The sequence below is a fragment of the Anolis carolinensis genome, chromosome 1 (genome assembly GCF_035594765.1).
Source record: "Anolis carolinensis isolate JA03-04 chromosome 1, rAnoCar3.1.pri, whole genome shotgun sequence".
Lineage (NCBI taxonomy): Eukaryota > Metazoa > Chordata > Lepidosauria > Squamata > Dactyloidae > Anolis > Anolis carolinensis.
Window position 1 is genome coordinate 92,681,916 of NC_085841.1, and position 15,505 is coordinate 92,697,420.

A 15,505-nucleotide genomic window follows, 5' to 3' on the forward strand; every position below is an offset into this window, starting at 1 on the left:
ACAGTTTCCAAATTCTGGTGTCCTTTTGCTGCTTCATCGAGTTGGTCAAACTCTATACAGTTTGAAAGGCTAGGTAGAATCCTAATATTAGCTACTGTGTTTTCTTGAAAATAGTGAAAGAAAAAATTGCACAGTGTAATTGTTTAATCAGAGAGGAAAAGGTAGATGTGGATTTTTGTCTGATCCCAATAATACAGTGGCTATCAGGTGGGTGCATGGAGGAATTCCACAGGTGGATTATTTTAACTTGAGTGTATATATCAAACTGTAGAACAACACTGTCTGAGCTCTGCAAGTGCAGCTTTCTTCGAATAAAACAGAGAGTGTTTGAGGATTGGGACATTTGTAGAGATACCAAGATGCTTGTTTATAAAACTATTGTCCTCCAAACCCTGTTATATGCCTGTGAAACATGGACCATCTACAGACATCACACCAACTTCTGGAATGATTCCATCAGTGTTGCCTCCGAACAATCCTGCAAATCTCTTGGGAAGACTGGTGGACAAATGTCAGTGTGCTGGAAGAAGCAAAGACCACCAGCATTGAAACGATGCTCCTATGCCGTCAACTCCGCTGGACTGGCCACATGGTCCAAATACACCATCACCATCTTCCAAAGCAGTTACTATACTCTCAACTCAAAAATGGAAAACCAAATGTTGGTGGACAGGAAAAGAGATTTAAAGTTGGGCTTAAAGCCAACTGAGAACTGGGAAACTTTGGCTCTCAAGCGTTCTATCTGGCAGTCAACTGTGACCAGTACTGCTGTGAAATTTGAAGAGGCACAAATGGAGGACAAAAGGGAGAAACATGTCAAGAGAAAGACACATCAAACCAACCCTTGTTGGGATCGCCTTCCATCTGGAAGTCAATGTCATCACTGTGAAAGAACATGCAGATCAACAATAGGTCTCTACAGTCACCTATGGACCCATCATTGGCAAGACTCTACACTTGAAAAGCAATCATACTAATCCATGAGTGATTGCCTGTGATGATGATGACACAAAACTGGGAAGGAAGGGAAGGGTGACACAGCCAGCGACCAGGAATATTCTAATTATTGTAGTTGTAAGTCTAGAGCAGTGGTTCTCAATCTGTGGGTCCCCAGATGTTTTGGCCTTCAACTCCCAGAAATCCTAACAGCTGGTAAACTGGCTGGGATTTCTGGGAGTTGTAGGCCAAAACACCTGGGGACCCACAGGTTGAGAACCTCTGATCTAGAGTCCATCAGTATTCCTATGCTTTCCCAGAACAAGACTGAACAAAGTGAGCAATTGTACTCCTTCCTCCCTTCCTTCCTTCCTTCCTTCCTTCCTTCCTTCCTTCCTTCCTTCCTTCCTTCCTTCCTTCCTTCCTTCCTTCCTTTCTTTCTTTCTTTCTTTCTTTCTTTCTTTCTTTCTTTCTTTCTTTCTTTCTTTGCAGACACATGACAAATCATAGAACCTAAGAAAGGAAGAATTGCCACTGAAAACGGATACTTCCAAAACTCTGTATGCAATGGAAAACCTTAAGAGCCACATGAAAAGATATCCCTGGCCAACATAATCGCAAATCTCCCATTGCTTAAGTGAATAGTTGGTTCTGTCCATGAAGATAAACTGACCTCATGGAAAACAAAGACACCTGGCTTAGCAAAGGACTTAGCATTGTGAACCAGCAGTATTGTCAAAAGAAGCAAATAATTTTTAAGACCCCGAATTAGCTCTTGTTTAACTTTACTTGTTAGCGACTCATTGTTCAAACTGGCCTGTATAAGTAATAGGTTGCATTTCTGACATAGAATAAATAGAACAGGATACTTTACACTAAAACAGCTCAATAATCCACCTGAGTCAACACTGGCTTTCCATGTTGTCATGCAGGGCCGGTTCTTAATAGAGGCCCATGAAGCCGCCGCTTCGGGCGCAGCCCTTGCTGGGCACTCTCGAGGCAGCGGCGGCAGCGGCGACCATTGGGTCGCTCGCCACGGAACAAGGAAGTACTTGCTAATCTCGTGAGAATAGCAAGTACTTCCTTGTTCCGCAGAGAGCGACCCAATGGTCGCCGCTGCCTCTGCCGCCACTGCCGCCAGTAAGTTGGGGGGGGGGGGCGCGTAATTTTTTTTGGGGGGGGGCACGGCCCAAGGTTCGCTTACATACTGAAAAAACTTAGGGCTGCTCCTGATGTCATGCAACAATCTTTCCAAGATCCCAGGTCTGTTTCCTGAGAATCCCTTTAGATCAGACATTCCTAACCTGAACACTTCAATACATTATAGATTGCACTGCTGCATTTTTAATGCAGCCAAAGGAAGATCTAGCAGAACACAATTTAACCCAGTCAAAAGAAAAGAGCCAATGCTATATGGGGAAAAATGATGGGTTTCTAAGCAAGTTCAGTGCTGTAATGAAGCTCACTAGTATTCAAAGCGGAAACTCTGTGATTATCACTCCATATCATCTCAGGAAGGGCAAGCTAGGGGCACAGGATAACGCAGATCTCTGTTTGTGGAGTGACAAACCTCGTAGACACAGGAAGGATGGCAGAAGACTCCATGACTGAAGAATCATCCTGAATTGATCCTTGGAAGTCTGGACAACTTTTATTCTCTCATCTGTGAACAAGTCATTTATACTTACTCATTGCCACAAAATAAGATTGTCTTGATGAAACATATCAGCATAGATGCATAAGACAAAAATTTGCATATAAATTAATTCAGAGAACATAGTTCTAGACCAGGGATCAGAATCAGGCATCCTTCCAAAGGTTGCTGTACTACAATCCCAAGCAGTGTTCAATATTCACAATACTGCCTAGAGTTGATCAAAATTGATATCTAGAATTGTATAATTGTTTCTGCTGGGCTTGACTCACAAGAAAAACATCTCTATGTGGCAACCTATGCAAAATTGTTTTATCCTATTGATGTTTGTAAATACTTGATGTTTGTAAATACTTATTTGAGAAATAACTACAAAAACCACCATTTTAGATTGCATCTGTGTTTGAATATCTGTGACCTCACAACCTCTGAGGATGCCTGCCATAGATGTGAGTGAAACGTCAGGAGACAATGCTTCTGGAACATGGCCATGCAGCCCAGAAAACTCACAGCAACCCTGTGTTTGAATAATTTTAAAATGTTAGATACACATTGTAAATAAATTCGTCTTATTCTCAACCTTCTCTATTTTGTCGGCATCTCCTCTAAGAACAGGCATCATTTCTCTTTTGTTGTTTTGGATGTACTTATTTTCCACCCAGCCATATAACAACAGTGATGACTTAGTATAACATGAAAATACAGCTTTTGATTGTCTATTGATTCTTCATTCTTCTTTTCCAAGATTTTTTTCAACCTCTCAAATTATTTTCACATTTCACCCTTGGCAGAAATTAGCCCCATGAGGAGTCATCAGTGCCATTGTGATGTTACTGCTCTGTAAGCATTATTGTACTTTCTTGGTTAGGAAGGGAGCCTCACCTTAAATTTCTTACTTACATCTACTAGAAACCAGTTCAACAGCTCCGAGGACTGATCCATTTTTGTAGGCATGTAAGGCCCCTTCGACACTGCCGGATCATCAAAACAGATAATCTACATTATCTGATTTGTACTGGATTATATGAGTTACACTGCCATATAATCCAGTTCAAAACAGATAATCAGGATTTTATATGGTAGTGTAAATGAGGCATTAGATTACAACCAAGGCTGTAGAATTAGAACAGTCTGACATCATTCTAATTGCTGTTGCTCAATGCTATAAAATCAAGGAAATTGTAGTTTTATAAGGTCTTTAATTTTCTCTGCCAAAGAGTTCCGGTGCTGCACCAAACCACAAATTGTAGAATTCTGTAACATTGAGCCATGGCAGTTAAAGTGGTGTCAAACTGCATTATTTCTACAGAGTAGATGCACCTTGAATTGTTGATCGTGTCGATCCATGTTTATTTTTAGGCCCCTTCTACACTGTCATATAAAATCCAGATTATCTGCTTTGAATTGGATTATATGGCAGTGTAGACTTATTATCTGATTATCTGATTTGATCATATGGATTATATGATAGTCTAGAGCCAGCCTAAAACAATTACAATAATGGAGGAGTGCACACAATGGGGATGCATACCCTTAGCTCTTTTTTGTGTCCAGAATATTTTAAAGGTGTTGCTGTTTCACCTCAAATTCATTTTGGGGCATAATACAAGAGCAAACTCATTGCATTTTCCCTGACATGTTAGATTCCTTCATTATCCAGAGAAATATTATGAGAGGTGAAACTCCAGCTATCAGTTTTTAAAAATCAAAGCTAGCAAAATTAAAGAGTGTGTGTATGTTTTTAAAATCTAAATGTATACCTGCCTTTTCTGCAAGCTATCAATCAGTGTATCACAAACCTATGTGGTTCATGCATGGAAACATCAGGAGTAGCATCACAGATGAAAGAATAATGTGTTGCCTTTTCTGTCCCAGCGAGGCTAGAACTCTGCATATTCTTATGCCACATAATCCACTAAACTCCTTCCAACTCTCCTGTGAGAGATAATGAGCCTGTCCTTCCATTATTCCATCTTGCTTTTGCTTTTGTTTGACTTCAGTCAAATGGCTACAAGTGATGCTATAATAATGAGCTATAATCTCAAGAGTTCTCTAGAAATGTACCATTGTGCAGATCTGATTATTATCTCCTTGGATGGCTTAGCCTCTTGAGACAAGGAATAGGGTGCTTTCAATGTGTTTTCCAATATTCCTTTCCTTCTTGTGTGCTCTGCTAATGTCTAGGTTTTTTCCATTCTTCTTCTGAATCTCACTATCTGCTTTGTGCTCATCCAACAGTGACAGCTGTAATCGCCTCCACTGGTAGCAGCAAGCTTTATATTTTATGGTCCTTTTAGGTTCAGGACATTTAATATATAACTTGTAACCATTTTTCACAATTACCTTTCCTTGTTTGCCACCAACATGAAAAACAATTTAATGTTTTATTGGCAGCACTCCAAATAATTCAGGCTCTCTCACCTGTCCTTCCTTCTTTCCCCTTCCCTCCCTCCCTCCCTCCCTCCTTTTCTTTCTTTCTTTTGTTCGTTTATTCCAGTTTATCCTCAATTTTTATAATAACTGGGGTTGTAGCTTGAGCCACTATCCTCTGGACCTCCAGATCCTAGTAAAGTGTGTCGTTCTTGTAATGACCCTGTTTAAAAGGCATGGTAAGAAGAGGTTTTCGCTATAGGAATTCTACCTCTCCAATTTTTCTTCACTCCCCAAATTTCTAACATTGCAAAATGCAAGACATTGAAACTCATTCACTCAAACTTTTATATTTTCTGTATTCATATCTCCTCCGTAACTTTCATCCTAAACTGCATGACTAAAGGTTTAGTTGAAGTTTTTGGTTACTGCAATGCTAGAAAACTGGGGACTGAAGGAACATTTCATGGGGGGAGCTATTTCTCCCCAAAACTACACCCTAATCATTAAAAAAAATGATTATTAATTCCACATGAATGAAAATAAGTCATGGCCTAAACCTGGAATTGACCAGAAGTCTGCTCCCACTGAACATTCACAAGACATTTGGGTGAGTTGGGGGCTTGGCTGGATATATTAGTTCTTTGGGACATTTTGAGGCATACATCATTTTGGAAGAGTTCATTAATTAGGAGTTCAGGATGATATTACATATAGGAAGAAACTGCCTTATGAAAACTCTTGATGCATCTGTTTCAGTAGAGTTGGGCATTATTCACTCAGCTTTTGGAAGGGAAAGCTCAGGAGATGTCTGGGGTCTTGTGCAATTAATCTAGCAGTCTCCTAGTGCAGCATCAGCATTGGGTGGAACTCACAGATACCTTTGTACTCACAGGTAGATTTCAGCATCTGTTCAATCATGAGGGGTATTCATACAAATAGAGCTTGTGTATGTACTGCATTTATGGCCTGTTAGCAACATTCAAAATGTACTAGCAAATATGAAATTCCAATTAAATATCAATAGAAAAGACCACAACTGAGCCAGTTCCACCACCCCTCCAAAGCCCCAAAGGCAACTGCCAATATCCTGCTTCTTTAATTTAAGAATTAAATTGCCCCTGGTGGCGCAATGGGTTAAACTCTTGTGCCAGCAGGACTGCTGAACAAAAGGTCAGCAGTTTAAATCCAGAGAGTGTGGTGAGCTCCCATCTGTCAGCTCCAGCTTCCCATGTGGGAACATGAGAGAAGCCTCCCACAGGATAACAAAACATCTAGGCATCCCCTGAGCAACGTCCTTGCAGATGGCCAATTCTTTCACACCGACTTTCAGAACCGACTTTCAGTTTCTCGAGTCACTCCTGACACAAAAAGGAAAATGAAGAATGTTGGAAGGTGTCTTTTATAGAATCAGGTGACTGGTTCATTTAACCTATATTATTAAAACTGGTTGACAATGACAGTTTAAAACAGCAGGCACTCCTAGCTCTACCTAGAGATGCTGAGGATTGAACATAGGAGCTAGAGCTTGTGCTCTACCAATAAGTAACAGCTAAGGGTGCTTATTACTATGTAATAGAGCCAGCATGGTGTAGTGATTTGTGTATTGGGCTACAACTGTGGAGACTAGGGTTAAATTTCCCATTCGACTATGGAAATTCACCAGGTGATCCTTGAACAAGTCACACTCGTTCCATACTTGGAAACCCTGTGATAGGTTCACCTTAGGATCACCATAAGTAAGAAACAACTTGAAGGTACACAACAACAAAGGAGTGGCCTATATCATATTTCCCAATTTTCTGCTCTTTTTCTTGTGTACATGGAAAATTTCACAATCTCACCAAGTTTGAGTCCACTGGGAAACAAGAGCAAACGTATCATAAGGGTTAGCAGTGAGAGAACAGCAGGCTATGAATGACAAGCTGAAAATCTCTGCTGACCAGCAACACTACTGCTTTTCAAAGGGGAAAATTCCAAAGGAACTTACTTTCATTATCACAGAATTTACTCTTCCTCCTCCAATTCTTTTTGAATCTTCATTCCCCACTCTTTTAGGATCATGGTCTGGGGTCACCTGGAGCACTGCAGGAAGGTTTGTCTCTTAAGTGCATTACTTATTTTTTGTGACAGATTGCAAAATATTTAATATTCCATTAGACAAACCCAGCAAACTTTGAGGTATTAGTAACATTTCCTGCTTATGGAAACTGAACACTAAAATGCCTTGGGTTTGTTTCACTGACAGATCTGGTCCTGTTTGACACTGCACAAGTGCAGTGCTTTAATTCCACTTTAACTATCCTGTGGAATCCTGAGATCTGTAGTTTTATAAGGCACTACTGCTCTCTGTCAGAGAACTCTAATGACCTCATGTTTCACATACATGTTTCACAATTCCATTGGAAGAAGCCATGGGAGTGAAAGTGGTGTCCAAATGTTATAACTGTTGAGTAAGCCAATAATAGAGAAAACGATCCAGAATCCTTTCTCAGGTGATGGGAAAAGTTGCAACGGGAAACTGAAAAAAGTCCTGCAGTGTTAACACTTGTCTACTGTTACACAATTCCCACATTTCTCTCTGCTGATATGTTGGGGGCACTATTTTAAAATCCAGAGCAGATGTTATTAGGATGTATTTCTTTGAACTTCTGATATTTGTGTTATTCAAGTGGATCAGCTACAGTACTTAGGCTGGATCTACACTGTCCTATATCCTACGATCTAATCACAGATTAGGGGCCCCTGGTGGCACAGTGTATTAAAGCACTGAGATGCTGAACTTGCAGACCAAAAGACCCCAGCTCCTGCCAACCTAGCAGTTTGAAAACATGCAAATGTGAGTAGATCAATAGGTACCACTCCAGCGGGAAGGTAACGGCACTCCATGCAGTCATGCCGGCCATATGACCTTGGAGGTGTCTTTGACAGCGCTGGCTCTTTGGCTTAGAAATGGAGATGAGCACCAACCCCCAGAGTCGGTCATGACTGGACTTAACATCAGGGGAAACCTTTATCTTTACCTTTAATCATAGATTATCTGGCAGTGTGTATTCATATAATCCAGTTCAAAGCACCAGGGACCAGATCCTGGGATATAGGGCAGTGTAGAAGGGGCAGCGTAGATCCAGCCTTAGATTTACCCATCCAAAACGTTCCATTTTCACAATTACTTCTTAGTCACAATTGTGGTGCTATTGCCACAGTCAACTTTACTGGGCATCAACTGCATGGAGAGATGGGGATCAGTTCTGCTGGTTGAGCCTAGAATGGTCAGATTGCTAAACATTATTAACATAACAACTGATATAGAAGACTGGGTATTATTTCTCTTTTTCTTTTAGCACATTGATCTCAATGTGCTAATTTAATTTTTGCTAACTTCTTCCATGGCACTCCATGGAGTCATGCCGGCTGTATGACCTTGGAGGCATCTACGGACAATGCCAGCTCTTTGGCTTAGAAATGGAGATGAGCACCAACCCCCAGAGTCAGACACGACTAGACTTAATGTCAAGGGAAAATCTTTACCTTTAAACTTCTTCCAAGTGCAGAGATTCAATTTTATAAACAAATTACTTTTATTTTATTAATTCAACTACATTGATACATATATGATATGTATGTAATTTTAAAAAATATCTGAAAAAATGAGATATAAGTGGCATAGAATATTATCTACAGATCAAAACTATTAAAATTTATAAAATCCGTTTGGTACAGGGCTTGGCAAATTTCATTTTATAGCAAAAGAATACATATCCTCAGCATGTTTTTGGTTTTTTTACGATACCTGTGAAATTTGGTCAGATGGGTTTGGTACCTTTTGAAAACAAGCTCCAGAAATGTGTTCATGCTTTCAAAAATCCACAGAAATGCTGCTCATTAAAGCTCCTCAGCTAGGACTAACCCTATTTATCTCAGCTGAGAAGAAACCTTGAAGGAAATCGGTCTGTGCCAGAGATGAACAGAGTTAGAGCTGTGCTAATTTCTTCAAATGGATGCAGACTTCCACCTAGTGGTCACAGTATACAATATCAAGTGCACTATGTTTAACACTTCACCCATTTCTTGGACTAATCAGACCTTAATGAACTATGGGACAAAGAAAGTAACAAATCACAAAGCTTTCGATGATGACTTTCATATTTAACAATATTAGTGTCTTATATGCAATATAACTATATGCCTTGGGAAATATGTAGCCTATGTTTGAGACGGACAGAGCAAAACCCTGTTCTTGCTGCAGGGCAATGTTTGACTCCAAAGTTTGTCATGCCTACCAGGGGTTCAAGTCGATATTATAATACTGTATTCCTGCACTATCAAATGTTGAATGTGTTGTCTAAGGCTTTCATGGCCAGAAACACAGGGTTGTTGTATGTTTTCCAGGCTGTATGGTCATGTTCCAGAATTATTCTCTCCTGACGTTTCGCCCACATCTACGGCAGGTATCTTCAGTCATCCTCATCTATGGCAACACATTTCAGCACAGCTGTAGTAATGTGATGTCACTTTCAGCTGACATATTGGTCAAATATTTGGCAAATATTGCCACCAAATTGTTTTTAAAAAGAATTGGTAGAGATATGGGATCCTTGAGGGATTCTGGAGGATGCGGTAGTCCACACTTAGAGTCCCAAGGGCAATATGCGGCCCATAGGGCATACCTTGCCCATCTCTGCTAAAACTGATCGAGTTTATATATATTTTTGATCCTGTATGAAAGGTTATGTAAGAGTAGCTGTGATGAAGTGGTTGGACATTGGGCTACGACTCTGGAGACCAGAGTTCAGATTCCCACTCAGTCATAGAAATCCACCGGGTGTCCTTGGGCAGGTCACACTCTTTTAGCCTTGGAGGAAAGTAAAGGCCAATGCCGAGGATAAAGGCAGGATATACAACAAGAGGCAAATGCAAACCCTCCTCGGGAAAAATACTACCAAGAAAACACTATGGCAGGTTCTCCTTAAGATCACAAGTTGAAAATGACTTGAAGGGACATAACAACTCAATTGAACCAATTGGGTAGGTTGATTCAATACACAGTAATTTGTTGACTCAGCATTCAACATTTGATTGAATGGGCTTACTGTAGTTGGGACTAACCAATAGGATGTTAGCATGCATGTAGCAGGGTTATGGTTCTGCATAAAGTCATGCCAATCTTACATCTGCTGTTACTTCAGTCCCCTTGAGAAGCTAGAGTAAGAGCAGTTTGGGCTGAAAAAAATGTTGCATTCATCACAAATTTCCTCAGATGGATGAAGCTTGACAAATTCCGTAAGTTGAATTTGCAAACTCATAGGCACACAGACTATAGTCATACCTGGGTAGACCCAATTATGTTGTGGAAAGCAGTAATGACTTAAAATTTACTGTAATCTGGATTCAGCTCCTTGTTCTTGGTGCAAGAACTTAGACAATGGCTGGGCCAATGAATGCTGCACAAAGAATACACAAATTATTTTATTTTAAACAATACAACTTTTATTAGAAAACATGGACCAATTATTTGATATGGGAAAAATATATCAAGAAAAATGCTTCCACAGTGATGATTTTTAATAAAATCAATTAAGAGAAAATAAATCCACTGTCAGCTTCAATGAAAAGCTTGGGTCACGTATCTTGATAAAGACAGTACTGATGAAAGATACCAAAGACCAAATGAAATAATGAGAATTTTCACTGCATTTGCTAAAATAATGTAATGGTTTAAGTCATTAACAAAAGCCATAAGTTTATTTTGGAAACTTCTGGGTATGTAGAGTGCAAAGCTCACTGACAGAGGCAGATTCAAGAAAGAGGAGCATAGTATACACTCACAATAGGATTTCAAAATCCAAGGTGCTATCAATGATTCCTGACATTTTGAAAGAAGAAATATCATTTTTCATTTTTCCCTGCACACAGTGCATCTTTGGATAGAATTCAAACCTCAAAAAGGGTTTCTTGAGGTTATAGACAGATGACATTCCAATCCTTTTAAAGATCAAAGCATCCTGTAATGTTGGAACTATTCTGAGCTTTGTATAGCTTCAACTTTGATGTGCATTAAGTATAGAGGAGAAAATAAAACTTTAAAATTATTGAAGAAAGGCTCTTCCAGATAACAGCACAATACAAGTACAGTTGGTATGGGGAATCCAGATGTCTATAGTGTCTTGATAGTCAGTCTTTAATTCTCTTGCTAGAAAAAGGATTGATTCCCATCAACTTGTTGCTTTGCGCAACATCATTGTATGGGGATTGTGGACACCTACCAGACAGCTCTTCTAGTGTCCCCATACCTGTAGCACGTCTGCTAAAGATACATGCCAGAGACTCTGAATACTAGACAGCACTGGTCTAGATGGACAAGATAGCTATCTGTATTATTTATAGATAATAAATGCTAATTGAATTGGTAGATGAATTTTACTTCAGTAATTGTGATGGTATGGCATTGTCTACTGCACATTTGGGCACTAAGCTACTGTAAGGAGTGCAGGGCACAACTTTGGCCTCAGCACCCATCATCTTCCAGACAACTGCTTCACTTTACCTAATAGTACAGATAGTACTGCTCTAAACATATAATGTGTTGAATTTCAAGGCTATTTCCCACTTCTTCAGCATCACTGTCCTGTTATTCTGTAAACTTTTCTCTATTATGAAATATACAGTTTTTCAAGGAATTGTGCTCACTTCTCTTTTATTGCCACATATACTCACATCTAAATGGCCTTAACTGAGCAAAGTGACTGCAGCTTGTTGAACCAAACATACATCGTGTTGCTATATATTGTGCCAACTCTGGATAAGAGCTTAATGATCTTTATGTAACCCACCCAAAGAAATTATTGTATTTATATTTTGAAAAGGTCCCAAGAGATTGACCAAGCAGCAGCGTTCTTGTTGTATCTGATTATTTACCTTATCCAAAAGGACATGGTGGCAATGATTTTACTACAGGACAGAAAACAGTGCTAAAACTTTACATGCATTCTGTAGATATTGGCTGGGATTTAGACACAGAACCCCTTCTTGTTTGCTGAACTAGGTCACACTGTTGAAGTCTTTGAATAGCTCCTTATTCATGTCACCCAGCTACACGTATGGTATATTTCAGTATCTTGCACAGACTGGGAGTGCCATCTGTTCACGATCAGTGCAAACCAAGGATTTCATAGATATTAGGAATCCATGCTCTTTCCTTCTGTTTCTTGATTTTCCATTGTAGTGCCAGACGATGATGCTTCTCCTCCTTCAGCTCCTTCAGCTAAAGGTGTATAAAAGAGCCAACATATTAGATTCATATTGAATGAGTTAGTCAAAACAGTCTTTGTATTAGGAGTTTACAGGAAGGGAACACTGCATTTTGTGCTGTTGTGTTAATAAGGGGCTACACGGAGTTCAGAGAATTGCTGGCATTACACAGTAAGTTCTGATTGAGGCAGTATATTAATTTCATTTAAAACTATAAATCATCACCCACATAATCATGCCCAGAATCTGATACCAAGGTTGTGCTGATAGACTGACTTTAGCTCTCTTTTCTCTTACAGCTCTTTGCTACAGAGAGCTGGGAAATACTTTGGAGCAGGTTTTGGGGCAGAAAAAAGGGCTAGAAAGGGAAGAGTGTCCTATGCTATCCAGCTGATAGGTAGCAGAGAATGTTGGATTTGGCACAATGTGTATGTCATCGGGAGGCAATGACAAACCTCTTCTTGACAAATTTTGTCAAGAAAACGCTATGATAACTTTCCCTTAGGGTCATGAAATGTTGGAAGCAGCTTGAAGGCACAATATAATTATATACTGCATGAAACATAGTGTGTTCATTCTTCTTTTTTAATGTTGCCAACTAGGTAATTGTTGTTGCTCTTTCATCCTACAGAGTTGGCATACTCAATTGGAAATTATTGTTTGTTGACTCTGAGTTATGATAGCTCTACTACAGTAGCATTTCTTGGCAAGATATGTTCAAAGACAGTTTGTCATTATCTCCTGCTGAGGTTGAGAAAGTGTAAATTATCCAAGGTCAGCACTCAAAGTACTAAACCAGGTATGGGCAAACTTGGGCCCTCCAGGTGTTTTGCACTACTGGTTGGTAGGAATTGTGGGAGTTGAAGTCCACTTGGAGGACCCAAGTTTGCCCATGCCTGTACTAAACCATGCTAGCTCTCATTTATCTATGTGGTACGCTTTGAAATAACTTTTCCCAATGCTGACAGAGAGTAAAATTAGGTAGCTTCTGATTCTCACTAATGGGAAGGCATTACCTTCCGACATGGAGAGCTCAGCTAACTTATGTGGTAAGTCTGACGTTCCTGCCCCAGCAGAAGAACCCAGAATGTCTGGCAAGGCGTTTCGGCGGCCTGCCCTTCCCGAAGCGGCAAAATCTGTGACCACAGGCTCCACATCAGTCATCTCTGATTTCTTTCTTCATAGCAAGATCTACTGGAAAAAAAAAAGAACATTCTCCTTTTGATCTGGTTTCAGAGAATGAAGCAATTCTTTTATTTAACAGGAGATAGCTGTTCTTCTTTTGAAAACCAAAGTATCAGTTGGTTGAGGAAAGCACTGAACTAGCTGTTCCTAAGTAAATGTCAGAGGTTTCAAGACATCACTGCCGAAACTTCATTCCAACACTTCATTTCAGTTTTTCCCAATCTTCACTTCAATACTGATCAGATATAAGAGCAAATTTCAAGCAACCATGAGGAGTGCAAAATGAAGCACTCAGACTTCCTAGCAATGTACATCTTTGAGTGAACTATTTCTTACTGTGTATTCTTTAGGTACTTTACCCAGTCAATAGGAAGATCACTGGCAATCCTACCCTGTTGTCCTCTGTCAGAAGCACATCTCATTCACTGTTTTTAAGTAGGAAGAAAACCTCACCACAATTTGAAAGAATTGCATAAAGAAAACTTTGTTTCAAATGTATGTCATGGAGACAAAGCTGCAGTTAGCAGAAAGTTCTCAGGAGACATAATAGGTTACTATATGAATAAGGGGTTGGGAATTGATGACACAACCTATGGAACACTTTTAAAGTATTTATATAAAATCACCACTGTTATTTAGCTTATATATAAATGATCTACCTGAACAGTTGAAGGACCCAGAGGTACATATGCCTAAGGTGATTAAAACACACCTTAACATCTTGCTATATGCTGATGACATGATCTTATTGACATATTCACAAGTTGGGCTACATAGGCTGCTGAGAAGGTTTAATTCTTATTGTAATAACAACTTCCTAATTATTAATAAATCAAAATAAAAAATAATGGTATTTGGCAACAACACAATAGACATAGATGACTTCTGGATGGTAAACCAATACAGCAAGTTTTCACTTTTACGTACCTAGGAGTTGTTTTTTCTGAAACCTGTTCCTGGCTCCCACATCATTAAAGGAGCTCAGCCAGAGCGAGAGTATGTGCAAATCTACTGCTTAAATTAACAAATCATAGCTAACCAGGATCTTTAAACCCACTTCATAAAGTATATAAGGCTAAGGTTACCCCCATGCTCTTATATGAAGCTGAAATTTGGAGCCTAAACCAGGTACCATTATTAGAGCAATCTCAATCACAGCACCTGCAAAGCTTCCTGGGAGTGGACAAAAGGACCCGAGCTGCCGCAGTAAGAGCAGAACTGAGAGTATATACAGTTGATGGCCTATCCAAAATTAGGGCATACAACTACTTGGTAAAATTGAATGCCATGGCAAATGACAGAGTACCAAAATTGTGCCTGTTAGAGCAGACAAAATACAATTGACAAAATACTTTAGGAGTTGTAGACTTCTGATTCTATATCCAAATCTCCTAGAAGAACTAGATCCAAAGATTGTCGCTCAATGAATACTGGAAATAGAAGCTCAGAAAGATATTGCTACCCTCAGTAAAGCCAGCTCACTGAAATGGCTAAGTCGTTTTAAACAAACTTTTCAAACAGCCCAATATCTAAAGACAGAAATGCCTAAACACCTCAGGAGGGTATTTACCAAAACTAGATTTGAACAGCTGGACACAATGGTCAGACCAAGGCCCATATAATGAACAATTTTGTATCTGTGGAGCACCAGAGGTAGAAGATATCACACATGTACTGTTTAGCTGTAATTTGTTTAAGAAAGAAAGAAGAAGAAGTAGAAACTTTTATTACGGTCAATGACCAGCTCGTAACAGGGGTACCCAGTTCCGTACATCCATGTCAGACTTCATTAATAATAATAAAATTATAATAAAAAAATAAAAAACATTATAAAATTGAATTATTTACCAATTTAAAATCTAGGCTAAAGACCACATACAAGTAACTATTGAAGCCCAACTAATCCCACAGGATCCTCTGGGGCAGTCTTAAGGGAGGGAGAAGGGTTGACCAGACGTTGGTTCCTCTAGGCCCTAGAACAGAATCGCAATCTCCATCATCCTTACACAGAAAAAGCATAAGACAGGGAGACAAAGGGCAGATAAGAAAGAAAGAAACCAATACCTCGGACCATATATTATACAAAAAGACACACTGGGATCCTTGTAT

At 39.5% G+C, this 15,505-nt stretch overlaps 1 protein-coding gene across 4 annotated transcripts in view; it reads right to left on the reverse strand.

The window, feature by feature from the left end:
• Positions 1-10,416: 10,416 nt before the first annotated feature.
• Positions 10,417-15,505, reverse strand: part of pkib (cAMP-dependent protein kinase inhibitor beta) — a 75,752-nt gene continuing 70,663 nt past the window's right edge. For 2 of the 4 annotated variants that reach the window (XM_016997541.2, XM_008120114.3), the window contains 2 exons: positions 13,228-13,402; positions 10,417-12,224 (listed from right to left, as the gene is read on the reverse strand). In XM_016997541.2, coding sequence (XP_016853030.1) covers positions 12,139-12,224; positions 13,228-13,375 — 234 coding nt within the window. In that variant the 5' untranslated portion in view covers positions 13,376-13,402 and the 3' untranslated portion in view covers positions 10,417-12,138. Of the gene's footprint in view, positions 12,225-13,227; positions 13,406-15,505 lie in introns of all 4 variants that reach the window. The other 2 variants (XM_016997540.2, XM_008120110.3) reach the window with 1 other exon arrangement.